We start from the raw sequence: 25,816 nt of genomic DNA, 5'->3' as shown, positions 1-25,816 counted from the left end.
TGACCTTACGAGATGGAGTAGAGAGAGAGCAAGATGATTTCTTTTTACAAGATGATTATCTCTTTCGCTCCGACCGATTGTGTATTCCTCGAACTTCATTGAGAGATTTTCTAGTATGGGAAGTACATGCTGGAGGACTGTCTGGGCATTTCAGAAGAGACAAAACTATTAAAATGGTGGAAAGACATTTCTTCTGGCCGAGTCTCAAGAGAGACGTGGCCAAAATTGTCGCTCAGTGTCGCACATGTCAACTAGCCAAACAACGTAAACAGAACACTGGGCTTTACACTCCACTACCAGTTCCTGATTGTCCGTGGCAAGATGTTAGCATGAATTTTGTGTTAGGGCTTCCACGTACCTCGACCAAACACGATTCCATTTTTGTAGTGGTGGACCAGTTCTCTAAAATGGCTCATTTTCTCCCATGTTCTAAGACTTCCGATGCTTCTAGGATTGCGAGACTTTATTTTGACGAAGTCGTTAGACTCCATGGCCTCCCAAAATCTATTGTATCCGATAGAGATGTTAAATTTATGAGCTATTTTTGGAAAACTCTTTGGCACAAGATGGGTACCAAATTAAAATTTTCCTCTGCCTATCATCCCCAAACTGATGGCCAGACCGAAGTTGTCAACCGAAGTCTAGAAAATCTTTTAAGATGTCTGGTAGGTGAGCATGCTAGGACTTGGGATCTCGTATTACCAACTGCCGAGTTTGCATATAATAGTTCGATCAATAGGACCTTAGGCATGAGTCCTTTTGAAGTAGTGAATGGATATAAACCTAGGCAACCCATAGACTTGATTCCCATGTCTCATCAACATAGAGTCTCTGAGTCTGCACAATCATTTGCTTCACACCTGCATTCATTGCATCAGGAGATCAGCAAACATATTCACTCTAATAACTTAAAATATAAATCCCTTGCTGATTTGCACAGACGTTTTAAAGAATTGAATGTAGGCGATTCTGTCATGGTAAGAATTAGACCTGAACGACTCCCTTCGGGGATGGTCAAAAAGTTGCAATCTCGTAGTGCGGGACTGTTCAAAGTCCTCAAGAAAATCAGTTCAAATGCTTATATTGTAGATCTTCCTGAAGACTATGGGATTAGTGCGACATTTAATATTGAAGATTTAGTCCCATACAAGAAATCAACATTCATTCCTTCTGACCCTTTTGTTGATACATCCACTGTTGTTGATCACCCTAATCAGCACCTGCTATTGAGCCTCCACCTCCACAGTTTCATGCACGCAGAGAACACATAGAACATATATTAGATGAGCAGGTTATATCTACCAGGAGAGAAAGCTACCAACGTTACCTTGTTCGGTGGAAAGGTCGATCCGAATCAGATGTGTCGTGGATTTCGCGAGCCGAGTTGCAGCGCCTTGATCCTGATCTTTTGGAGCAGTACGACAGTCGGCCAGATCTACACTCGACGGAGTCGAGTTTTTCCCACCCGGGAGGAGTTGATAGGGACATCAGCTAGGTCCCCATTTTATTTGCATATTTGTTTATTTTATTTCTGGGTTTATTTGCATTTTAGGGTTTATTTTATTTCTGGGTTCATTTGCATTTTAGGGCTTATTTGTGTTATTTGTGGGCTTATTATGAGTTATTTTTGTGTAAGGGGGGTTTCATGCAAATTGTGTTTATTTGACCCTATATATAGGGAACTATTTTCTTGATTAGGGTTTAATGAAGAATTAAGAAATTTTCTCCCCACGTATTCTCCTCCTCTCTTCTTCTCTTCTCCTTCTTCTCCTCCTCCTCCTCTTTCTCTTCTCCCTCTTCTTCTGTTTGTGATTTAAAATCCCACTGAAGTCCTCCTCCAGAACTGGTTCGGCATCAATTAGTATACTTGTTTATTTTTATAAATTAGCCTACTCGGGCTTTTATGCGGTAAATTTTTGAAAGAAGTGTCGGAGCACAAATGAGCGTGTATTTCATCCAACATTAGTTATATGCTAGGTATATCTGGCATAAGACCATGTAATCTAAAAAATAACTTCTAATTAGCTTTCTTCAAGTGAGATTTTGGATGGTTACAGATGCTACTAAAATAGATCTGGTCCATAATATTTTCAATGGACTGATGACTTTGAAATTCGCGTTCAATGGATGAGTATTGATTAGGAACAAAATTTTCAACATTTGTTTTGCCACTGCGGTTGTTGATTGAATAAAACTGGAGCAAGAAAACCCATCTGTGCCCCTGCTGCCGATCGACCCGCTGTCCTAGGCCAAGATTAGAGCACCCATACTAACGACTCTCTATTTTGTCGTGTGGCTCTCCGTCCTCATCGGAGCTCTTCCACGGCCCAAACCACAACCATCCTCTCGCTCGTCGTTTTCTCCTCCTCTATTAAACCAAACCCCCACCCCTTCCTCATCCAACTCCGCCCTTTGGGAAGTTCCCCCCTTACGTCCCCTTCCAAGCAACCATCCCTGTCTGGTAGGGGACGTTAAGAGTCGTAGCTAGGTAGGCTCAGAGGCCAAGCCTTAATTTCTAACCATGGAGAAGAACAGGGTCGCCCTCATCAGCCTCTCCTTAGTTCTCCTCGTCGCCGTGGTGGCAGCGGTCGCCGTCACCGTCTCCCACCTCAACAGTAGCACCTCCACCTATCGCCCCTCCGAGACCGGCCAGCCCAACACTTCCATTAAGGCCATCAAGGCCGTCTGCGAGCCGACCGACTACAAGGATGCCTGCGAGAAGACCCTCTCGTCCATGTCCCACAACACCTCCGACCCCATGGAGCTCGTCAATGTGGCCTTCAATGCCTCCATGAAGTATGTCACCGACGCCTTCGACAAGTCTGAACTCCTGAAGGATGTCTCCAAAGACCCAGCCTCCGCCGAGGCTCTCCGGACCTGCAGCGAGCTCCTCGAGTACGCCACGGACGACCTCAAGAAATCCATCGAGCAGCTCGGCAGTGTCCAGACGAACCGGTACGAACAGGCTGTCGAGGATCTCAAGGTCTGGCTCAGCGCCGCCATCACCTACCAGGACACCTGCGTCGATGGCTTCGAGGGCATCAACACCAGCGCTGCGGAGGCCATGCACCAGGCCATAAAGAACTCCACCCAGATCACCAGCAACGCCCTCGCCATGATCAACCAGTTCGACAACTTGGTCGGCTCGTTCAACATCTCGTCGCATGCCGGCCGGAAGCTGCTCTCCGGCACCAGGGCAAACGAGTTCCCGTGGTGGATGTCCGCCGCGCAGGAAAGGTTCCTCCAGCCGGCACCGGCCCAGATAAAGCCCAATGTCACCGTTGCTCAGGACGGGACCGGAGATTTCAAAACCATCTCCGAGGCCCTCAAGCATGTACCCAAGCAAAACAACGACACCTTCGTCATCTACGTTAAGGCAGGAGTGTACAAGGAGGGAGTCCTCGTTGACAAGCATATGACCCATGTGACGATGATCGGAGATGGACCGACCAAGACCAAGATCACTGGTGATGTCCATGTCATCCAAGGGAAGATCTCCACCTTCAAAACTGCTACCGTTGGTAAGCCTGCTGCCTTTAATTTCTACTAAATATTGCTGCTGACTACGGACTGAGATGGAGAATCCTAACTGCACGCGTCGTTGCAGCTGTGGCCGGGGAGTGGTTCACCGGCATGGGTCTCGGATTCGAGAACACGGCCGGGCCTCAAAACCACCAGGCGGTGGCGCTCCGGGTAAACGCCGACCGGTCGGTGTTTTACAACTGCCGGATGGACGGGTACCAAGACACGTTGTATGCCCACAGCGGGCGCCAGTTCTACCGTGACTGCACCATCACCGGCACCATCGACTTCATCTTCGGCGACTCAGCGACGATGCTCCAGAACTGCATGATCATCGTCAGGAAGCCAATGGATAACCAGCAGAACATCGTGACGGCGCACGGCCGGATAGATAGACAAGGGAATGGTGCCCTCGTCATCCAGAACTGCACCATCACTTCAGACCCTGCCTACTACCCCTCCCGGAAGAAGCTGCCGACCTACCTCGGGCGGCCGTGGAAGCCCTACTCGAGGACCCTTATCCTCCAGTCACAGCTCGACGATCTGGTCCATCCCGATGGGTGGATGCCGTGGAATGGGAACATCGGGCTCGACACATGCTTCTACGCCGAGCTCGACAACCGGGGGCCGGGGGCTAACTTGACGAAGAGGGTGACATGGCCGGGGATTAAGAAGCTCAGCTATGACGAGGCGCAGAGATTCACCGTTGAGCACTACCTCTTTGGGCAAACCTGGATCCCCAGGACCGGCGTGCCGTTCATTCCTGGGCTTTTGCCGATGGCTGAGGCCAATAGGACCCACTAAGCTGACAAATAACTATATACAGATATGAAGCTTGCCTAATGAGATGGGCATTGGGGGGAGGGAAGGAACCGTCTTGTGAGGTGTTACCAAGTGAGGACCCTGTTGGACCGAATACAGAACCTTGTAACCATATATGTTTTGCTCCTCTCCATGGTACGTAATCTTCGATGCCTCAGCAGCATGTTGTCTCTTGTCTCTCTTGCTTGTTAAAAAGATCCATGCAGATAAGCGCTTCCTTTTCACTATATGGGTCGGACTGGTATATATTAGGCATTGCACTGGGGGATCAAACCATGGCTGTGGTGACACTCTCTCATGATAGACAAAGGCTTATTTAGATTTGATGAAGATCTTATAAATGGGGATAGGGATAGATGCAGCTACATCGATTATTAGGTTGGTTTTCTGTGAATTGCCTAACGGTATAACGGATAAAGATTTAATTAAGAAGGTTGTCGAATTCGATATTGCACGCCATAATTCCCTTTTTGCTATGAAAAAGGAAAAATAAAAACAAGAAGAAATTAATTTTAAAAAAGGAATGATGTATAAGGGGCACAATATCGGAGTGTCCTATATATGTGTGTTCAGAAGACATTCTTACCATTAGATGCCCATGGCTATCTGAACTGTCAAGGGAAAAGAGCAACTAAGTTGGCCCATTGGATATGATGCGATCAGAGCTAGCTAGCCATGGTAGCAGAAGGATAAAGTTAAATGCTTGTAAGAGGGAGATTGTGGTCCTTGACTCCTTCGGCATTTGTATTGTTACAGGGGCTTCGATAAAACCCATTAGGAAACCATATAGACAGGCACAAGGGTTTCATTGAGCCAACCTAGCCTAAATTGGTACGTTATGTGGATATTGCCGTATATATGTAGAGCCAACCTAGTTTGATTGAGTCGATTAAGATAATTACAGCAGTACTGGATGCGCCGTCTTATATATATATATATATATAAAGATAGCCCGCTTCTCTAAGCAACGATAATCTGAGTCTATCTAAAACCGTCTCATAGGATGTAGGTGATTAGAAGTTTAACTCGGGAACCGTCTTGATAGTCCATAGACCATTCCACACTCTTAACATACCAAAAGCTCAACCCCAGAGAGGTCAGAGGGGGAGCTCTCTGGCTAACGAGGCTTTCATGTTCGTGCAGTTGCTGGGTACTTTCGTCGAGCAGGTGGTGGGTAACTGAAATGATTGACCATAGTGCAGGGCCGGTGAAGTGGTCCTCCGATGGTTAGGACCGGCCAAACCAGGAGAAGCATAGGGACAACCGGACGTGGTCCGATGTGGTACAGGGCATTCCCCAGTAACCGACGTGGACGAACCATTGGATCTCTGAGGAGAAGATTGAAAACCTCCAACAGTGATTTGTGGAGGTTTTGGAGCTATTAGAGGAGCGAGTCGAGGTGGCGAAGTAGGCGTTGGAGACGACGGTGGTCGTTACTTGGATCCTCAAGCAGAGGGTCCCCGTTGAATGGATCATTCAGAATCTTATGACTTGAAAAAAGTTGGAGTACGAGGTGGAGACTTTTCCGATGGCGGAGGACCACGATGTCTTCTGGTTTCGATGTGAGGACGACCGGAACGCGACTCTAACTGGTGGGCCATGGGTGGTGGCCAGGTAACTGGTGGCGATGGAACCGTGGGCGCCAGATTTCATGGACAAGATGAAGCGGTCGGTGGTTTGGGTCCGGCTATCGTGTCTCCCACTGGAATACTGGGACGAGTTAATCATGGAGATTGCGCTGACGGAGGGCCGACCTCTAGCTCTCGATAGCTTCACCGTTCAGCTCTGGAAGCTTGGCTATGCTCGAGTCAAGATCGAGATCAATGCCTTAGAGCCGCTCAAACTAGGGATCTTAATCCAAGGGCGAGCTATAGTATTCTAGCAAAGCTTTATCTATGAGAATTTTCCGACCTTCTACTACTAATGTGGCAGAATCACCACAAAGATGAAGATTGTAGCTATCTGCTGCCGGTGTTGGCGTTGGGGGAGGAAGGACGAAGCGGGGTTTCTTCAGCTCCGATGATGGTGGAAAGGGAGGCAGTTACCCCAACGGAGGAAGAGTTAGGAATCAAGAGCAGGTCGGTGTTCGGCCTGTGGCTGGCGATGGCCAGAATTCGGCAGCCGGGGGGTTACTAGGAGCAGGGTGCAAATGAGGAAGATAGACGAGTCCACCCTCGAGTCTACCTCAGGGTCGGGCTCGTCCTAGTATAGACTGAGTTCCCTAAGGAATTGATTGAGTTCGCCGAGTTCGCCGCCTGATTCTGATCAATGGTAGAAGCCGTCCAAGGTAGCTCGTCAGCGCTCGCCGGAGAATGCAGTTCTTGCCCTTGAACCGGCAAATGTTGAGGTGGGAGCAAGTCAACTCAGTTCTGATCCTGAGTTGGATGCTTAGGCACGTAAGGCCTTGGGCCAAGCCCATAAGAGTGGTGATATGGGGCGGGCCAGTGGGCTAGGCAGTGTGGATACGGAGATGGCTGAGGCAAGATCTCGTGCGGCTAGCTTAAGTAGACTAGAAGCCCACCTTCAGACCGGTCTTAAGTGGGTCGTGAGGAGTCTGACCCGACTCAGGGTAGGGCTGTGACACCTCCTTTGAAGCCCCCACCTTCTGCCCCAAGGAGCGAGCCCGATCGACATCACCACCATGCTCCTCTCACTCCGACAACAGCTTCCATGGTGGGGATGCCGAGCGCCACTGAGGCCGGTATTTTTTTGAGCTCCTTAGTCGTGCATAAGTATCAAAGATCTTTTAGACAAATAATCAATGTAGGACTAATATATGCCCGCACGGGTCCTCATATACTCTTCCCATTCAAATATTGATGTCCTCGTCAAGATAAGGGTTTAAATCTATTCAAATCTAATTACAAATACCACTATCAGCCCATGGTCCGCCTTTATGAACCTATGCTGCAGTATTTCCTAGTCCACATAGGCTACGGGCCGAGTTCGCTCTGATACCATTTGTAACAATCCAAGACTTCATCTAAAAAGACTAGTCAGAAGATTTTTTTTGGGGCTCCTTAATCCTATATAAGTATCCAAAATTTTTTCGGTAAATAACCAATATGGGACCCAACATATGCCTACATGGGTCCCCATGATAAGGATGCATGACTATTGAGATTAGAAGAAACAAAATATTATTATTCTTCAGTATTCTAATTGAACAGTGAGACTTGCGTTGTGGAAGGTGGAAACACAACATCAAATCAACAATCTCTCACACATATAGACCGTCTCCAGTTCACATTGCTTATACTATGTAACACCTAAGTGGATATCATAGACAAAAAATCCAGAATTATCATGTACAGTTATTTTACATTAATAAACATAAAATCTACTATTTTTTTTCAATGCATGTTGCTCCAAATGAAGAGCAATTTTATCTCTTCTTTTAACAAATGCTCCTTGAGTTCTTCACTTTCTGTATATTAATAGTTGTAAATTGATATCCTTCCTATGATCTGCCTGCAAAATATTAGGAGCAATCACTTACATTCCTGTATGCAAGCTATTAGAAGATAGAAATATCGAAGTAATTGACTTCATACTTATATGCTCCATGCATGGCACAGCGAAAGAAGGCTAATTAATTAGTTCTTTTGATTTTGAAAAGTTTTGTTTTTTCCATCAGACATTTCTGATTTTCTTTGCATGAGTACTTTATGAGTCAATTAAGCCTGGTAATAAGGTATCAGTGGACAGCTGGGTATGGTCCATTCATGCCATAGGTTGGTCCAACTTAGGAAAATGTCTCTACATATATATATGCCTTGGAAGTCCCAAATGATTAATAATAACGACTGCCATGAGAGCTTGAGTTAATTAATATGGGTCATATGATAAACATATGCGAGCGGTAAAGGTTGAGCTGAAGCATTGTTATAAGGCTCCAAGACTAAATGACTGCCCTTTAGCCTGGATTTATTTTAGCAGGTTATTTGATAGAGCCAATTGAAAGTTGTGGATTTGAGCATTAGACTCCTCTGGCATGAGGTGCTTGAAATAGTTGCGAGGGCCGAACCTTGTAGCTATTGGACAGCAATTCAACATATCAGCAAGTCACGACTCTCTAAACTTCAAAAGCTTAAGCTATTAGAAGTATAGTTGCCATAAATTCTCTCTGTAAATTCAATAATGTAGTTAATTGATTTCTTGAGGTCATCAACCGAAGTTGATACATGAATAGTTGAATGTGATACAAAAGGATGAAACTAAATCCTTATGTTATGGCGACTTTTAACATACAACTTAGAATTTTTGCTCCATATCCAAATCCCCCTGTATTATCTAACATATTTAGCATGCCAATGGCATCCACAAATTTTACAGCCAATCATCAAGATGCAAGAGATTGAGACAATTGAGCTTGAGAGGCTTTTGTATATATCAATGACATTAGAAAATGTATGAAATTTTAATAAATCTATTTATGTATATAAAGAGTAGGCTAGAGGGCACAAAGCCATTTCCAAACGTTGTTTTCTGTACCACCAGCTGATCCCATGGAAAAGAGGGCAATGGTGCAGCTCTTGAGCAAATTGTGGCCCTAAGCACCAATTCCGTCATGCCATGTGTCCAGCCAGTAATGCAGAAAAAAAAAATGGTAATAGGCACAGGCTTTAAATTTGTAGCATTTCTCTAATACAAAACTGAGTGAACGGTTACATGTATATTATCTTAATTGATAGAACAATACAAAACTATTGCTACTAACTGTAAATATGCTTAGAATCATAGGATGGACTTCAGAAGGTAAGTACTTTGCTATGTTCATTAATTTTTGCCGTTTATCGGGGAAGTGATATAGTGAAGGAAAAATTTGGAGTTTAGAAAACAAAATGAAAACCAAGAGATTTATGAACATAGAACTGCAAGAGTGTAGAGGAACACTCAAGTTCGTAGCTGCTATTATCCACTAAAACTTCTGATTATGTCATCCATATGAACTCACGTAATTAAGCAAAAAACACAACACACGAATAGCAGAGGAAATAAGGGATTCATGGCCCTTGTCTCGGGCTGCCTCATCAAGACATCACTTATTACCGCTCCCCTCCAAGACCAAGCACTCGCAATCTCTTCATATACAAGCACATACAGAGTACTATATATACTTCCAGCGTAAGAAGCTAATTAAGTGTATGCATCTGGGTTTGCAAGCAAAAATCCTTCCACAGCCTTCATTATCCCCAGGGGTCCTTCCATGAGCATACCCTTCTCCTCTTCACCAAGATCAGTGTCATCGAGGGTCTCGTATTTTAAGGTGAGCTTCCCGACACTGCTGCCATCACTTCCAAGCTCAAACTTGAGCTCATATGAACACAGCTTTAGTCTCAGGCCGATGAGCCCTCCTTCGATAACTGAGTACTCGAAGATTTTGTTCTCGCTGTCCAACGCTTCCACGCGCTCCTTCAGGAAGTTGACCGGCCCCTTCACGGCTGGAAGAGTTGCATGGATCAAACGGACTGTGTTAGATTTTTTTTTCCTTTTTTTTTTTAGGAAAAATGGAGGAAGCGAGACGCTTTCCCCAGTTTCATTGAATGAAAAAGACCATGTTAGATCTTTTTTGCGCAGGAATGAACTATGTTAGATTGACAAATCATTGATAGCATAACATATCTAATACTAACCTATATTAATCAAGTATAATTATGCTGATATAGAGTGGAAATTTACATCTACGTGACTATAGAGCATCACTAGCCAAGCCTCATCACAACTGAATACCTGTATTAGGTTGATGCTTCCATATGTTCCGAAGCAAATATGAGTTTGAACTTTCAAATTCAATAGGAGCTATGGGCCTCCATCATCGACTCGGTCAAACTTCGAGATGATCGATATTTTAGCTTTTAAGTACATGTCTGTTTAACTCAATGGTGAATTTATAGCAAATGACTCTCGGCTTGTAGTAACTGGTATTTTGCATCCAGATCAAATGACAAGAATTTTGATAATCAGAGTCGTATGTTCCCAACAGCTATGCAATTGAATTGTATTTATTTGTCTAATAATTAGCACGAAAGCATCCCGAAGCAGTGCTTCATGCAAAGATCATTTCTCAAAGCAGGCTCATCAATTCTTGCAACAAAGTCATAAATTTCTACGAACCTTCAGTGAAGGTATACTTTCTGACAGTGCCAACTCCACCATCTCCTTCGAGGACTTCGATGCTTGAGATGAACTGGGGGGCGATCTGAGGCATCAACTTATCAGCGTCAAGGACACCAGCCTTCCACAGCCTCTCAAGGGCAACAGTTGACGAGCACACCTCTGTGATGGATCCGGCAACCATGGTGGCAGGCAAGAAAAACGAAGACAACAAGGAGCTAATCAGAAGATTTAAGTGGAAGATGACGAGCTACGTTAGGGGAAGGTGACTCTACTTATAGATGGAGAATGACGAGTTATAGTTTGGCTATTGGCTCCGCGCCAAGCGTCTTTCAGCTAAACAAGGAGCCAACTAGGCAGGAGCGAGCCGAGTCAGGTCAAAGAAAATTGAGGATCGGCAGGGACGGCCATTATTTATGGATGGGTGAGGTAGGCGTTAACCTGGTCAACTGAGACTACTTCCAATGTGGGACTAAAATAAGTAAAAACCTCACCAAGCCATCTTGGTAATATTCGGTATATCCTCAGTTGCATGTCATGCAACTCCAATGGATAGGTTTGAGTGAGGATTTTTCAAAAGGTTGCTTGGCCTGGTCAATTTGCTAGCCAATTGCCTTGTATTCCAGGAAAAAAAAAAGGGATCTTTTTTATTAACTAAGAAAGGCTAATCCTCATGTTTCCTATCCTATATAGTCTCCAACATTGGGGATTGATCCCATTAGAATCGAATCCCAACCTCTTGCCTAGCTTGATGGTAAGAGGTAGTAACATTCAAAGAAGTGCTCGATCGGTACGTAGTTTGAAAAAAAGGAAAGAAATGGAGGAGGAAATAACATTCAATTTTAGTACACTCTATCGTGCATCAAGCTCAATTTCTTTTTTTTTAATGGAATGAGGAGGAAATAAGGAACTTTCTCCAAATTTATTAAAGAGGAGGATATGTACAAGAGAGAGACAAGAAGAAATTGCAAGGAAGAGCACAGAGGAAGAGATGCAAAGCATCTCCAAATGTTGTGGTAATCTTCCTTGACTCTTTCAGACCCAAGCCGTCGAACAAAGACTCTTCCATTTCTCTCGAGCCAAATATGCCAATACATAGCCATCAAGAGCTGGATTTTCTTTTTCTTCCAGGAAGTCACAGTGGTGGTGGAATTGGTTGGCCATCCTAGTTTATATAGCCTCAATTGCCATATCAAATCCACCTCAATTGTCCAGCCATACATAGCACGACTTTTAATATAAAATTGTGCCAGTTTTTAGTATACATTCATTGTGAGATTAAATAAAATTGGAAGACTATTATTTTGTTCCCAATTATATAAAATATTGTATCGCCCTGAAATATAAATATATTCTATTTCTTATATGAGCGGTGAGTTAGGTATTGAAATGGTCAAATGATTAGGACTTTCCTTGGATTACATCAGATGGAAGGTAAGGTAAGCTATCAATATTCACTTATGAAATTGTCCTCTGGATCCCTGCTTGAACCGGAATTGTATTCTTAGTCCCCATGGACAAGAAGTTTCTTGCGCTCCATGGTTATGTTCAGTCCGAATTAACTGATTTTGAGGCTATATGACTAAAAAACCCCTCTATAACTTACAATTCCCAAATCCGTATTCACCTTAGTTGTTCTCGCGCCCTAGCTCCAATATAAAAGACATGCTAGAATATACATAGTTAAAGTATATTTTATATAATTATTCAGATTTATACGCATATTTATCAAAAATATACAGAAATAGGTGAAAAATGTACATAAAAATGCGAAAATTATATAAAATTATGTAAAAAGGACCTGCTAGAATTATACATAGTAATGAAAAGTATTCATTTTGCATAAATAAATCCAAGTCTGCATAAGTGAACGGACATTGTATGCAAAGAGTGAAAAATACCTAATTGGCACAAAGGACCATGCTAGATGGATAGTATCATACACAAAAGAAGGTGAAAATAATATGTCATCCAACACGAGAGAGAGAGAGAGAGAGAGAGAGAGAGAGAGAGAGAGAGAGAGAGAGAGAGAGAGAGAGAGGGTTGAAGGGAATTGATGGTGTCTTAAGGTGAAAAAAGAGGGATTTGAAAATGATTTGGAGTAGAGGATGGGAACAAAGCTTTCTAAGGATTTGTCAGTTAGTCAAGGGCATATATAGTATGTGAGGGAAGAAGGAACTAAACATTAAAACAAACTAGGAAAAGAGGCATTGAGAGATAAATTTTTGGTTAGTAGATATTATATGTATAATTCTGCTCTAATCAAGGACTTTGGGGCAATTACCCTTGAATTTTATATCTCCTAGAGGTCAAAGATGTGTACAGGGACCTCCACTTTTCTCGGTGCAAGTCTAAGTCTCGGCTAAGAGATATAATTATCAAAGAGGTGGCATGCTTCATTTTAATCAAAATAATTTCTTATATAGAATTTATGAAGGATGCTCGGTTGGGAAGTTGACAAAATGGATGTATGAGTGAAGATATTGTCAAGAACTATATTTTTTGCCAAGAAGTGTTGCGAGATGAAAGCACTCACCCTTCAATCGTACTATTCCCTTTCTGGATCCAAACTGTGGAAAGACGAATCGAGAAGAAGAAGAAGTAGAGAATAAAATCAAACAATCACAAAGACAACAATTTTACGTGGTTCACCCCAATACGGGTTACGTCCACGGAGGCCACACGCACAGATTCAATATATTCAGCAAGGGTTACAATGATCTCTCTTCCTGTTGGAGATTGCACACCTAGGGCTTACAAGAGAGATAGAACTCCAAAAGAAACTCACTACAGCCGCTCTCATCTCACCTAGGGTTCACCAAAAAACCTTATTTATAGGTTTTCAACACATAAGGAAACTTCCCTACGAAAAACCCTAAGTCAAAAAACCCATCTTGCCATCGTTTCAATCAATCGCGTGATCAGGAGTCGACTCTTCACTTTCAGGGGTCGACTCCTGATAAGTTCGAGTCGACTCGGACATCCTCGGGTCGACTCCAAGTATCAGCACCAAAACTGGCACGCTCTGTCTTCCTGAGAGAGTCGACTCCTGCAGAGCTGGAGTCGACTCCTGCAGGACTAGAGTCGACTCCTGCAGGACTGGAGTCGACTCCTGCAAGCAACCCAAAAAACTGCTCTCTGTTTCTTCACTGTGGCAGATGCGAGTCGACCCTCTCATCCCTGGGGTCGACTCAAGCTTCACATGAGTCGACTCCTAGATGCTAGGGGTCGACTCCATTCAATTGGTACAGAATTTTTCAAGCAAACTTGAGCCGAATTCAATTTGCAGTCGTTTCGAGTTTCGAGGCACATTTTCTCAACAATCTCCCACTTGCCGAGAAACAAGCCTGAAATAACCGTAACCCCATCAGCAACATGATCTCCAAATCATCCTCTATGTGTGTGAACCTCTGTCTTCACTTCTAGCTGTGAAGACCAACAGAAGATGCACATATGTGCAACTTCTCAAGAATAACCACCTTTGTCAACATATCTGCTGGGTTGTCCATTGTATGTATCTTCTCTAGCCGGAAAAAATCTTCTTCGAGGAGTGACCGAATAAAGTGATATCTGATATCAATGTGTTTGGTCCTTGAGTGAAAAGCAGCATTCTTTGCCAAATGTATAGCACTCTGGCTGTCGCTATACAACTTTGCATCGCCTTGCTCCATGCCAAGCTCTTTCATCAAACCTTGTAACCAAACCATCTCCTTGCTCGCTTCAGTAAGAGCAACGTATTCGGCCTCGGTCGTAGACAATGCTACAATCTTCTGCAATTTCGAAACCCATGAAACTGCAGCACTTCCCAACGTGAACACATACCTAGTAGTACTCTTTCTGCCATCAATGTCTCCAGCCATGTCAGAATCCACGAAACCATGTAGGCAAACATCAGGACCACCATAGCATAGTCCTAAGTCTCTGGTTCCTTTCAGATACCGCAATATCCACTTCACAGCTCTCCAATGCTCCTGGCCTGGATCGCTCATGTATCTGCTCACCACTCCCACTGCATGGGCAATATCCGGTCTCGTGCAAACCATGGCATACATAAGGCTTCCGACCGCTGATGAGTAGGGTACATACTTCATCTCATCTCGATCATCCTGCGTAGTCGGACACTCCTGCTTAGATAACTTGAAGTGTGCGCCCAGCGGAGTACTCACAGCTTTAGCCCCGTCCATATTGAACCGCTTCAGCACCTTATCAATGTACTCTGCTTGAGACAACTTCAACGTTTTAAGCTTCCTGTCCCTGCTGATACGCATCCCAAGGACTTTCTTGGCTTCACCCAAGTCCTTCATTGAAAACTCCTGGGATAATTGTTTCTTCAGTTTCACAATCTCTCCCATGTTGGCACTTGCCACCAACATATCATCTACATACAGAAGTAGAATGATATATGAGCTTTTCAATCCCTTAAAGTAGCAGCAATGATCACCATTACACCTCTGAAACTTATTCTTCAGCATAAACTGATCAAACTTTAAGTACCACTGACGAGGTGCTTGTTTCAACCCGTACAAACTTTTCTGAAGTCGGCACACCCAATCTTTCTTCCTCTTCACTACATATCCTTCTGGCTGCTTCATGTAGATTTCCTCTTCAAGGTCGCCATGTAAAAATGCAGTCTTGATGTCAAGCTGCTCAAGATGTAAGTCTTTGGCTGCCACTATACTCAACACCATCCGGATAGTAGACATCTTCACAACTGGAGAAAAGATCTCGTCAAAATCAATGCCCTCCTTCTGCTGAAAACCCTTGACAACAAGTCTCGCTTTGAACCTCTCAGAACCATCTGGTTCAAGCTTTAGTCTGTATACCCACTTGTTGTGCAAAGCTCTCTTCCCCTTCGGAAGTGGAACCAAGTCCCACGTCCTGTTGGATGATAGGGAATCCATTTCATCATCCATGGCAAGCTTCCACTTGTCACTGGCTTCAACCTGCAAAACCTCCTTGTAGCTTTCTGGCTCACCACCATCCGTAAGCAACAGGTATTGTAGGGAGTCAGCATACCTAGACGGAGTTTTTCTATTTCTTTTACACTTGCGTAAAGCAATCGAGATATCAGCTGGAGGTTCTTCTTCTTGCTGTGCTTCTCCCACTGGCTCAGCAACTTCTTCATCGTCTCGAGACATTGTTTCATCATCCAGCTCTGCATATTCCGATTTTACAGCTTTGACGCCTTGGCTCGTCTGTTGCTGCAGGTCCTTGTACAGAACCTCTTCATTGAATACAACATTTCTGCTCCTGATGACTTTCCGATCTGTCGCATCCCAGAGTCGGTATCCAAAATCATCACCACCGTACCCAATGAATGTGCACTTCTTTGACTTTGCATCCAGCTTGGTTCGATTGTCTGCAGTATCGAGCACGTAAGAGATGCAACCAAAAGTACGCAAGTGAGATAGTTTCACCTCTTTCCCAGTCCATGCTTCCTCCGGCAGTCCAAGCTCCAATGCAACTGAAAGCCCTCTGTTGATCAGATACACTGCTGTACTGACCGCTTCCGCCCAAAAAATCTTCGGCAACCCTGCATGAAGCCTCATGCATCGTGCCCGCTCATTGATGGTGCGGTTCATGCGTTCTGCAACACCATTTTGCTGTGGCGTTCCTGGAACCGTCTTTAGTCTTCAAATTCCAGCTGAGGCACAATAAGTCTCAAACTCATCACTGCAGTATTCGCCCCCATTGTCAGACTTGAGACACTTCAATCTCTGACCTGTCTCATTCTCCACTAAAGCCTTCCACCTCTTGAACTTCTCAAATACATCGGATTTGTGCTTCAAGAAGTAGACCCATAGCTTTCGGGTAGCGTCGTCGATGAACGTGACATAGTACCTTGCTCCTCCATGAGAAGCCACTTGAGTTGGTCCCCATACGTCAGTATGTACGAGTTCCAACTTAGAATTTTTCTTGGTACTACCTCCTTTTGAAAAACTGACCTTCTTCTGTTTTGACAGTACACAATCTTCACAGAATTCCAAATCCACAGATTTCAGATCTCCCAATTTTCTTTTGGACATCATCACCTTCATCCCTTTCTGACTCATGTGGCCGAGTCTCATGTGCCATGTCCTTGCATCAACAGTCGGATTTGCAGCACTGACGGTGGAATCAGTATCAGCTGTCATGTATAGTGTTCCTGACCTTACACCTCGAGCAATCACCAAGGCTCCCTTAGTGATCTTCCAAGCATCATCATTGAAGGTGGTCACAAACCCCAAATCCGACAACTGACTTACCGAAATCAGATTTCGAGCCAGTTTGGGTACATGTCGCACATCTTTCAGAGTTAAAGTCATCCCACTTGATGTCTTTATCTGAGCATCTCCCTTTCCTACGATGTTGCAACTATTTCCATCACCAAGATACACCTTGCCATGATCACCTGCAACATAGTTTGAGATGATTGCCTTGTTCCCAGTAGCATGGAACGAGGCACCTGAGTCGACTATCCACGACTCCGGATGAATATCACAGGAAAGTATCAGGGCATCATCTTCACTTGCAGTTTCGGCTAAATTAGCACTTGCTTTAGTGTCAGAACCACCATTGTTCTTCGACACTTTGCAGTCTTTTCTCAAGTGACCCTTCTGCCCACAATTCCAGCACTTTTCAAGAGGTCTAGACTTGTTTCTAGACTTGGATCGTCCACCCCTATTTCTGTCTCCCTTCTTTGAAGTCCTTCCACGTTCTTCAAAAGCCAGCGCGTTCCCAGATGAACTTGCTGATGGATCCAGGGTTTTTCTTCGAGCCTCTTCACTCAGAATAAGAGCTACCACTTCATCAAACCTCGCTGTAGTCTTTTCCGAAGAATTACTAACAGCCGTGATAAAGCCTTCCCAACTTTCAGGCATCTGACCTAGAAGAGCCCACGCCTTCACCTCATCAGTGAACGTGATCTTCACAGATTCCAATTGGGCACATAGGGTATTGAATTCACTCAGATGTGAATGAACACTCCCACTGTCTCTCATCTTCAAAGTGAATAATCGTCGAATCAGGAATACCTTGTTCGCTCCTGTTGGCTCATCATATATGGAAGCCAGTGTGTCCATCAAATCTTTTGCAGTCTTTACTTTGGATATATTGGCGAGGATCTCCAATGCCAAGGACAAACGGATAGCGGCGAGCGCCTTCTTATCAAGACGCTCCCACTTCTCCGACGGCATGTCTATCGGCTTCGCTTCTTCTCCGCCCAGTGGTAGATCCAGATCCTTTGAGAGCAAGTAATCTTCCATCTGCATCTTCCACACACCAAAGTTCTGTCCGTTGAATTTCTCTATCCTCAATCTTCCTTCGTCAGCCATTGGAACACAGGGAACGTTGCTCTGATACCAGTTGTTGCGAGATGAAAGCACTCACCCTTCAATCGTACTATTCCCTTTCTGGATCCAAACTGCGGAAAGACGAATCGAGAAGAAGAAGAAGTAGAGAATAAAATCAAACAATCACAAAGACAACAATTTTACGTGGTTCACCCCAATACGGGTTACGTCCACGGAGGCCACACGCACAGATTCAATATATTCAGCAAGGGTTACAATGATCTCTCTTCCTGTTGGAGATTGCACACCTAGGGCTTACAAGAGAGATAGAACTCCAAAAGAAACTCACTACAGCCGCTCTCATCTCACCTAGGGTTCACCAAAAACCCTATTTATAGGTTTTCAACACATAAGGAAACTTCCCTACGAAAAACCCTAAGTCAAAAAACCCATCTTGCCATCGTTTCAATCAATCCCGTGATCAGGAGTCGACTCTTCACTTTCAGGGGTCGACTCCTGATAAGTTCGAGTCGACTCGGACATCCTCGGGTCGACTCCAAGTATCAGCACCGAAACTGGCACGCTCTGTCTTCCTGAGAGAGTCGACTCCTGCAGAGCTGGAGTCGACTCCTGCAGAGCTGGAGTCGACTCCTGCAGGACTGGAGTCGACTCCTGCAAGCAACCCAAAAAACTGCTCTCTGTTTCTTCACTGTGGCAGATGCGAGTCGACCCTCTCATCCCTGGGGTCGACTCAAGCTTCACATGAGTCGACTCCTAGATGCTAGGGGTCGACTCCATTCAATTGGTACAGAATTTTTCAAGCAAACTTGAGCCGAATTCAATTTGCAGTCGTTTCGAGTTTCGAGGCACATTTTCTCAACAAGAAGTAGGAAGGAGGAGTAAGAATGCTCCACATATAATGTTAAGAAGTAAGAAAATTACGTTGGAGACAATTTTTATGGTGCTCTTCATGATGTGATCACTGATCTAATAACTCTTCTCTTAGAAAAATAAATAAATAGATAAATAATTTTTTATGTTTCTGGTAGATAAAGTTTTTGTCCCGAGATGTCAGCCAATTCTAAGACCTTTGTGACAATAATTTAATTTATTTTTAAACAAATTCAAATAATAAAATTTATACTTTTAAATTTTATTCGTATGAATATAGATTAGTTATCTAGACCAGCAGGCTGCCTTCGGAGTTCTTAAAAAAGGATTAAGAGAGACACAATGGGTTGTACTTCCTTTCGCTGTTCAAGAGGATTAGGCCCCACTTGCAAGAAAAATAAAATAAAAATCGTGGAGCAATTAAGTCATTAATAACTAAATATATTGCTAACCTGAGTTTCTTTTTTTTATAGCTATGTAGTTACTGGATTAACTAGGTTGCTCATCGTATTTCGTTTGGCGCTAGAGCAATTTGTCACAAACTCTGTTGACCCCCTTGGAATTTTGTACTCCGGAAGATTTTTTTTTTGTTTGATAAGTTGGGTCTTGCTTTGACATCCTTTTTTTTTTTTTTCTGTCCCATTCAATCATCTTGGTTGGATGGTCGAAGTTGAAACTTCGAGCAGTTGGCACCTTGCATACTCCAATAAATAGTTTATTTTTTAATGCAATTAGATGAAAAAATAATGGTCATGATAGCCGTTCCTAACCCACGAGTAACAAATCATAATCTTTTTCTAATTTCTCTCTAGGATTCTATTATTGCCATCATCACATCTCATGGTCGGGATTTTTTTTTTTTGTTCATTGATGCACCTAAGGACTACTTTTCTTGTGCATTTCCGGTATTTCATCTCTCCCCAACACACACATTGCCTCATCCTTCTCATCTCAAAAATTTGAATATTTTAAATAATATGAGATGATACATATTTTTTTGACTATTTAATGCATAGATTAGAGATTTTCAAATTAAATTACATGATTTTTAGTATGTAAGCAATTTAGAAAATCATATATGATAACTTGGATCATAGGTATGAGATTTGTATCATCCAATCTAAACTTGACTGGATATGAATGGAGGTTCACTCAAGCGTAATCATATAAAGAGCAATAAAATCGATGCAGTGAGGTTGCAGCTTCTGAAATGTAAACCACACATTATTCATTTGAGATGAGAAAAACAAGCACATCCGAGAGGAATAAGAGATGAAACAAGGGAGCCGCGCCCTTCTTGAGACATCGCATCAAGATATCACCACTTATTCTCGACTTCTTTCAAGACAAAGCACTCACAATCCTCCCAATAAAAGCACACTCAAAGCAAACACTGAAAGCATGGCCAGCTACCATGACTCAGTCCTCTGCATGCAGTCCGAGAGCCTTAGGCATATGCGTCAGGGTTTGCAAGCAAAAATCCTTCCACAGCCTTCATCATCCCCAGCACTGCACCCATGAGCAGGCCCTTCTCCTCTTCGCTGAGATCAGTGTCGTCGAGGGTTTCATACTCTAGAATGACCTTCCCGACGGTGCTGCCATCGCTGGCAGCCTCAAACTTATGGTCGAACGAGTACGACTTCAGTCTCACGCCAAGAAGCCCTCCTTCGACGACAGAGTACTTGAACACATGCTTCTCGTTGTCCAGCACGTCCACCCGGTCCTTCACAAAGTTGGCCGGCAACTTCACAGCTGTGCAGAGTTGCATGGATTAAAAGTAATATTGTTAGATGGTTCATTAGTTGACCAGAGTGATTAATTTTGTCACTGCTTTTTTTTTGGTACATAATGATTCTTTGATTGTTTGATCAAAAAAAAAAAAGGAAGAAGAAAAGAAGGATCGGAGGAGGAGGAGGAGGGAAGGAAAGGAAAAAGGAGGAACTAAAAGAAAAGGTGGCAACTTATATCGCATATCAGGCATTGGAGTGGTTGTATTTATTAAATCATGGGGGTTCAACAGATATGCAATGGACTCTTGTCTCTTCTCTATTAAGATATACCGTTTTTATTTTTTTGTTAAATTTTTTTTTTCTTAACCGTGTTCAGCATCTTTTGTGGTTTTTTTGGTCAATACCGACAAGCCCAGGCCATGCCCAGCTCTCACCAATATAAAAGAGCCACATCTGTTATCCACGTAAGTGCAGAGTCGTCTTCTTTTTTTTTTTTTCCCTATTTTTAAGAATAGGCCTTAAAAAAAAACACATAAGGTTGTCATAAATTCATACCGTCGGTGAAGTTAAATTTCTTGATGGTGCCGACTCCGCCATCACCACCACCAATCTCTACACTTGAGATGTGTTCAGGTGCGAGTCTTGGCATCAAGTTGTGCACATCAAGGATGCCAGCCTTCCATAGCCTGCCGAGGGCTACCGTCGACTTGCACTCCTCGACGACAGATCCTGCAACCATATTGATTGGTGAAAAAGAAGGAAAGAAGAGAAGGTTGTTTTGTCTTTGATCAGAGAGTAATTTGAAGGATGGAATGGCTGAGGAAGGGCTGGTTCCCTATTTATAGATGAGCAGTGATGGATGCAGAGAGTTGTTAAGGCTGTTCTCTTGGATAAACAAGGAAGCAAGTTTGAGTAGTGGCCAAGATTGATGGTCCATTAGGTAGGTGGCCGCATAGTCAATTCGGACTGCTTGAGTGTAGAATTAGAATAAGGGAAAGCCTCACCAACCCATTTAAGAACTTCTTTAGCCTTTTACATTAAATTAAACCTTATATCTGGTCCATAAATTTTCACATCAAATCTTAGATCGTCAGAATTTTCATAACATGCTAATGTCCTCATGCTTAATGAGTCCTAGATGCCTCTGGCATAAGCCCAGAACCAAGATACAACATAATGTTTAAGTGCTTTTTTTTAAACACTATTCATGCATCAAGCTCTCAATCTCATTTGTTTGATACATCTGCAAGAACGCCTTGAATCTTGAGACTAAATTTAATAAAATTAAGTTAATTTGGCTGGTTTTTAAGAACATATATGAAAGAGCTATGTAAAAGAAGGACGCCGATTAAACTCTATACATGCAAACACCCATGCATGCGTGCATACATGTATCTGCTTACAAATTTTCAATTTCAAAGAATGTTTTATGATATATATGTTTTGCTACATCACTATTCCGATCCTCTTTAAATTATGTATGTATAAGCATATGTGCGTATATATGCACTTATTAGTTATACATTTAACATGATGATCAATAAGTTTGTTGTATAAAATTGCCATCATGGTATGTGTCTATCTTTCTTTTCTTTTTAAGATAAAAATGCAGTAGGTGTTATATGAAAGGAAGAGGTCTTCAACCAAACCACTCAAGCTAGCCATGTGAAGCCACCACGACCTTTTCCTCCTTTTAAATCATTTACTACTCATGTAAGTATACGTCCTCTTCCATTGGTGAGCCGTTGCTTTCAATGTTTTCAGACCCACCGATTTGGGAACACCTACTACTTGGAAGTCTGAACTAGTAAACGTGCAGGCCTGCAAGGGCGGTGGTTTGCTTAATTTAAACTCGATTAACGACTTAGTAAGGTGACATGCATGTAGGACAGCAAGCCAACGTAGGACATATGACAAAGAAAAGATAACCTATGAAACAGTTTAATTTTCATTCGATACATAACTTCCACTTTGCTTAAAAATATGTCAACTTCCACTTGCTGCACGGCCTAACATAATTCTCGACCATTATATTAATATGAGGCCATTATACACAAGCAACTTCAAACATTGAAAAGAATCCAAACTTGTTAATTAAGCATCATTATAAATAGGCATACCACTTTCAAGAACATATATAACTTATTTCAATCTGCCTAAAAGTGTGATCCAACCAATTTACTGTTTTTTTCTAACAATTAGGATGGAGAAGCCAGCTTTATCGGTCTCGGGATGATCCGGTCCAATCACTTTAGGGCATAGTGCTTCTGAGTCTCTCATCTAAATTTAGAATGACGACAGAATTTGAACTCGTGTCACTTAATATACAACTATAATTACTTTACTGAGTGAATCCGTTAGCATACTCAATTTACTAGATAAATCAATTTCATGAACATCGACTGCTCACATAAAGAGAGTTTAATTTATTTTCTCATGTATAAGTTAATTGAAATGCACTTTCAGAAACAAACTATATGTTAATCAGAAATCACCCAGCTAACATCAAGATCATTTTATGGTCACTTTGTAAAAATAGTTTATGCAAACATTTTTGAGTCCTTTTTGAAATCTAAGCAGGGTAATACTAGAAACCACATGATTTTACTCGATATGAAGTGACTCGGGCATAGCACAATTAAGTAATGCTTGTGGCTGATTCAGTCAGCGGAAATTTTGGGACAACTCAAATTTCACAATTTGTATGAGCATTTTTCGGAAGTAACAAGAAATGTGGTTTCCTTCAAGGAAGAGAGAGAGAGAGTAAATGTGGCCACAAGGGCTCAACCTGCTTAAGCCATGCGCAAATATTAGGCTTCTACGACCCGAAAAGTGTTGATAGAGTTTTAGCAAGGCTTGGATTTGAGTTAAAGTTATGATGATGATCGATCTCATAACTTGATCAATAACCATGCAAAATATCACCTCAAAAGGCTGATTGATTAAAGTGAATCTCCAACACGTAGAATAAGACGAGATTAATTTGATTTTGAGACTCAGCTGGAAACCTTATAGATTTACCAGTGTGACTAAATGCTCAATATAAAGTTTTGACCATGTCTCCATTATGTAATCTTAATATTCATTATAATGTTTATTGGATTTAGAAAATAAAAATGAAAACGACCCGGTCAAACCAGAAGTCAGGTAGGATCCCACTTTGAGAACAAAATATTGGGACAAGGCTTGATGTTTTCATGATTCATTTCTAGATAACCTTTTCTACAACTTAAAATAAGATCACCAAAAAAAGAAAAGGGACAGCCAGTTTATAAATGTTGAGAACTCATCAGGTCTTAATCAAGCCCTTGTATTCTTGACCTTATGTAGAGCCGCCTCCTTTTATTTTTAACTTTTCCTCTTCAAGAAGAAGCTCTTCTTGCATGTTGCCAATTCGGTGCTTTGAGAAGCTTTCACCTCCTTCAGAGTTTTGTGTAATGTGATCGAGAGAGAGAGAGAGAGAGAGAGAACCCTCAACCATTTCCCACCCTCTAATCCTTCGTTTTTAAGTTGGCTCAGGCCAGCCATGACCTGGATTTAAGTTGGACCGGAACAGTGATGGGTTCGTCTGAGCATGCAACTGCAGCTCTAGCATTCATTTGGGCCAATCTTAGCCAGCCTTTTAGAAACCTGAAATCCTTGCCTGACACAACGAATACATTTAACTTTATATGCAGGCTAAAACGTTACACATCTAATTAGTTGCATGCGTTGATGTAGTTGATAGCCACCTAATAATCAAAAGTTCTCAAATAATAAGAATGCTCGTGCTAAAAGACATCCAGCCCTCAAATTAAATCTTGGGTCAGTCCTCACTTTTAGTGCAACTCTAAAGAGCCCAAGACAATCTCATTGCTCAGGGTTTTGGTACCAATTATGCATGCAGAGCCCAAACTATTGCCCAGCCCAGCCCATCCACCTTTATTTTAGAGTGGATTGCACATTGGGACTCGAATTTTTTTAACTCTCAGAGCAGACATATACGAAGATCTAATATTAAAAAGCTTATTAAAGAAACGGCTATTTGGACATTTTCCGTCCCCATGCAAGTTATATCGTTAGATTAGTGAGTATATCAGCAGTTATGCGGCATTTTATATATATAGCTGGACAATATTTTAAAAGGCCGAAAAAAATCAAATACTCCTCGCCAGCCCAACAAAAATATATTTAACAATCAACAAGAAGTTGCTTTAGGGCAAACATTTGCATTATTAACTTTATCTCCCATCGCAAGCGCTAATAACAACCACCACCGCAACTGCTATCATCTTATTCCAAGTAAATCCTGCCCATGGCTAGGTTCAGGTTGTATATTCTCGTCCAAAAGAATTCACCACCTTTCACGATGTCAACCGTTGGATCACAAAATGGCCTCTTTCAACTCTGTGCAGGCGGCTGAAAGAAAGAGTCGGAATGCTTTAAGAACTATACGAGATGAGATTCCGCAGTTGATATCATGAAAGAAAGTGAATCATTCTTTCGCATGAAAGATACACCCGGACCCAATAATGGCCATCATTTTCATCATAATAGAAAAAAAAACGCTCTTGGGAGGTTCCTATTTGAGGATATTAGCATCACTGAAGCTTTGACAAAAATACACGAAGGGGAAGCAGTGCAAGAAAAGAAAGCTTTTTGTGCCAAAGGTGACTGACTCCTGCATGACTGAAAGATAGAAGGAAGGAAAGAAAAAAAAATCTCGCAGGATGTCAAAAGCTCACGAACCATTTAAAAGCAAAAGCAAAAGCAAAAGCACCAAAACAGCTAAGCATCATCACACTTAAGTCTTAACACGCCTTCGAAGGGAACCTGAACTCTCTAGAGAAGTAATCTCACCAGAAATAACCCAAAAGCTCCATACCTACAAGCAACTATTTTCCAGAGACTAGAATAGAAGTTGGCCAACTCAAAAGCTCTTTTGGAGTGACATACGTGGCCAAAACCTCCTTGGAGTTGTAAAGCTGGTGTTCCGCGCCAATTTCACTTCCATAAAGCCTATAAGCTTCTAGCAATTTCAATTGCCACCAAGAAGCCTTTAGCCAATGTGATCGTTGGCATACACTGAAAGGATACACTTACTTGAACATGAAGTTCTAGAGCAGTCTGAAAACTTACAGAAAGAGGTTGTATGGCCTCTGTAACTCAGTTGACCGACCGAAAATTACAACCTCAATAGACCAAAAACTTTGGGAAACTACTAGAAAAATGTTATATGGAACTTTATAACTTGTAACCATCTATGTGCTTTTGCAGCAAGAGAGATTGACTGTCCTAGCCGCACTGAAGGCAAACATGGCCAACTTAAGTGCTCGACCCTGCACGAACTCCATGCCAGCTCTAAAACAAGTGACTTCTCTGAAAATTCTCACAAGCTGGTGGACCAACTAAATACCCCTTCAGCTCATGAACTTGAACCTATGGGCATCCTTCCCGCCAAAAGTTTGTTTGGATGGTTGGGCT

At 42.6% G+C, this 25,816-nt stretch overlaps 3 protein-coding genes across 3 annotated transcripts; 1 reads left to right on the top strand and 2 right to left on the bottom strand.

The window, feature by feature from the left end:
• Window positions 1–2,399: 2,399 nt before the first annotated feature.
• LOC103711449 (putative pectinesterase/pectinesterase inhibitor 28) lies at window positions 2,400–4,566 on the top strand. The gene is made up of 2 exons (XM_008797588.3): window positions 2,400–3,521; window positions 3,608–4,566. Exons 1-2 carry the CDS (start codon window positions 2,522–2,524, stop codon window positions 4,324–4,326), a joined length of 1,719 nt encoding a protein of 572 aa, XP_008795810.1. The 5' UTR covers window positions 2,400–2,521; the 3' UTR covers window positions 4,327–4,566.
• Window positions 4,567–9,203: 4,637 nt separating this feature from the next.
• LOC103711448 (major pollen allergen Aln g 1-like) lies at window positions 9,204–10,718 on the bottom strand. The gene is made up of 2 exons (XM_008797587.4): window positions 10,462–10,718; window positions 9,204–9,788 (listed from the first exon to the last, which is right to left on the bottom strand). The coding sequence occupies exons 1-2, from the start codon at window positions 10,643–10,645 to the stop codon at window positions 9,484–9,486; spliced, it is 489 nt and encodes a 162-aa protein (XP_008795809.1). The 5' UTR covers window positions 10,646–10,718; the 3' UTR covers window positions 9,204–9,483.
• A 9,108-nt stretch (window positions 10,719–19,826) lies between these two features.
• Window positions 19,827–21,162, bottom strand: LOC120110190 (major pollen allergen Aln g 1-like). Its single transcript, XM_039124505.1, has 2 exons — window positions 20,909–21,162; window positions 19,827–20,375 (listed from the first exon to the last, which is right to left on the bottom strand). The coding sequence occupies exons 1-2, from the start codon at window positions 21,090–21,092 to the stop codon at window positions 20,071–20,073; spliced, it is 489 nt and encodes a 162-aa protein (XP_038980433.1). The 5' UTR covers window positions 21,093–21,162; the 3' UTR covers window positions 19,827–20,070.
• Window positions 21,163–25,816: the final 4,654 nt, after the last annotated feature.

Source organism: Phoenix dactylifera, chromosome 3 (genome assembly GCF_009389715.1).
Source record: "Phoenix dactylifera cultivar Barhee BC4 chromosome 3, palm_55x_up_171113_PBpolish2nd_filt_p, whole genome shotgun sequence".
Lineage (NCBI taxonomy): Eukaryota > Viridiplantae > Streptophyta > Magnoliopsida > Arecales > Arecaceae > Phoenix > Phoenix dactylifera.
The sequence above is the reverse complement of the archived record's forward strand: the minus strand, read 5'-3'. Positions and strand labels throughout refer to the sequence as shown.

Coding starts and splice junctions, on each gene's coding strand:
- LOC103711449 (XM_008797588.3), top strand. CDS start 2,522: ATGGAGAAGAACAGGGTCGCCCTCATCAGCCTCTCCTTAGTTCTCCTC. Junction 3,522..3,607: donor CTTCAAAACTGCTACCGTTG/GTAAGCCTGCTG, acceptor GCGTCGTTGCAG/CTGTGGCCGGGGAGTGGTTC.
- LOC120110190 (XM_039124505.1), bottom strand. CDS start 21,092: ATGGTTGCAGGATCTGTCGTCGAGGAGTGCAAGTCGACGGTAGCCCTC. Junction 20,376..20,908: donor GAAATTTAACTTCACCGACG/GTATGAATTTAT, acceptor AACTCTGCACAG/CTGTGAAGTTGCCGGCCAAC.
- LOC103711448 (XM_008797587.4), bottom strand. CDS start 10,645: ATGGTTGCCGGATCCATCACAGAGGTGTGCTCGTCAACTGTTGCCCTT. Junction 9,789..10,461: donor AAAGTATACCTTCACTGAAG/GTTCGTAGAAAT, acceptor CAACTCTTCCAG/CCGTGAAGGGGCCGGTCAAC.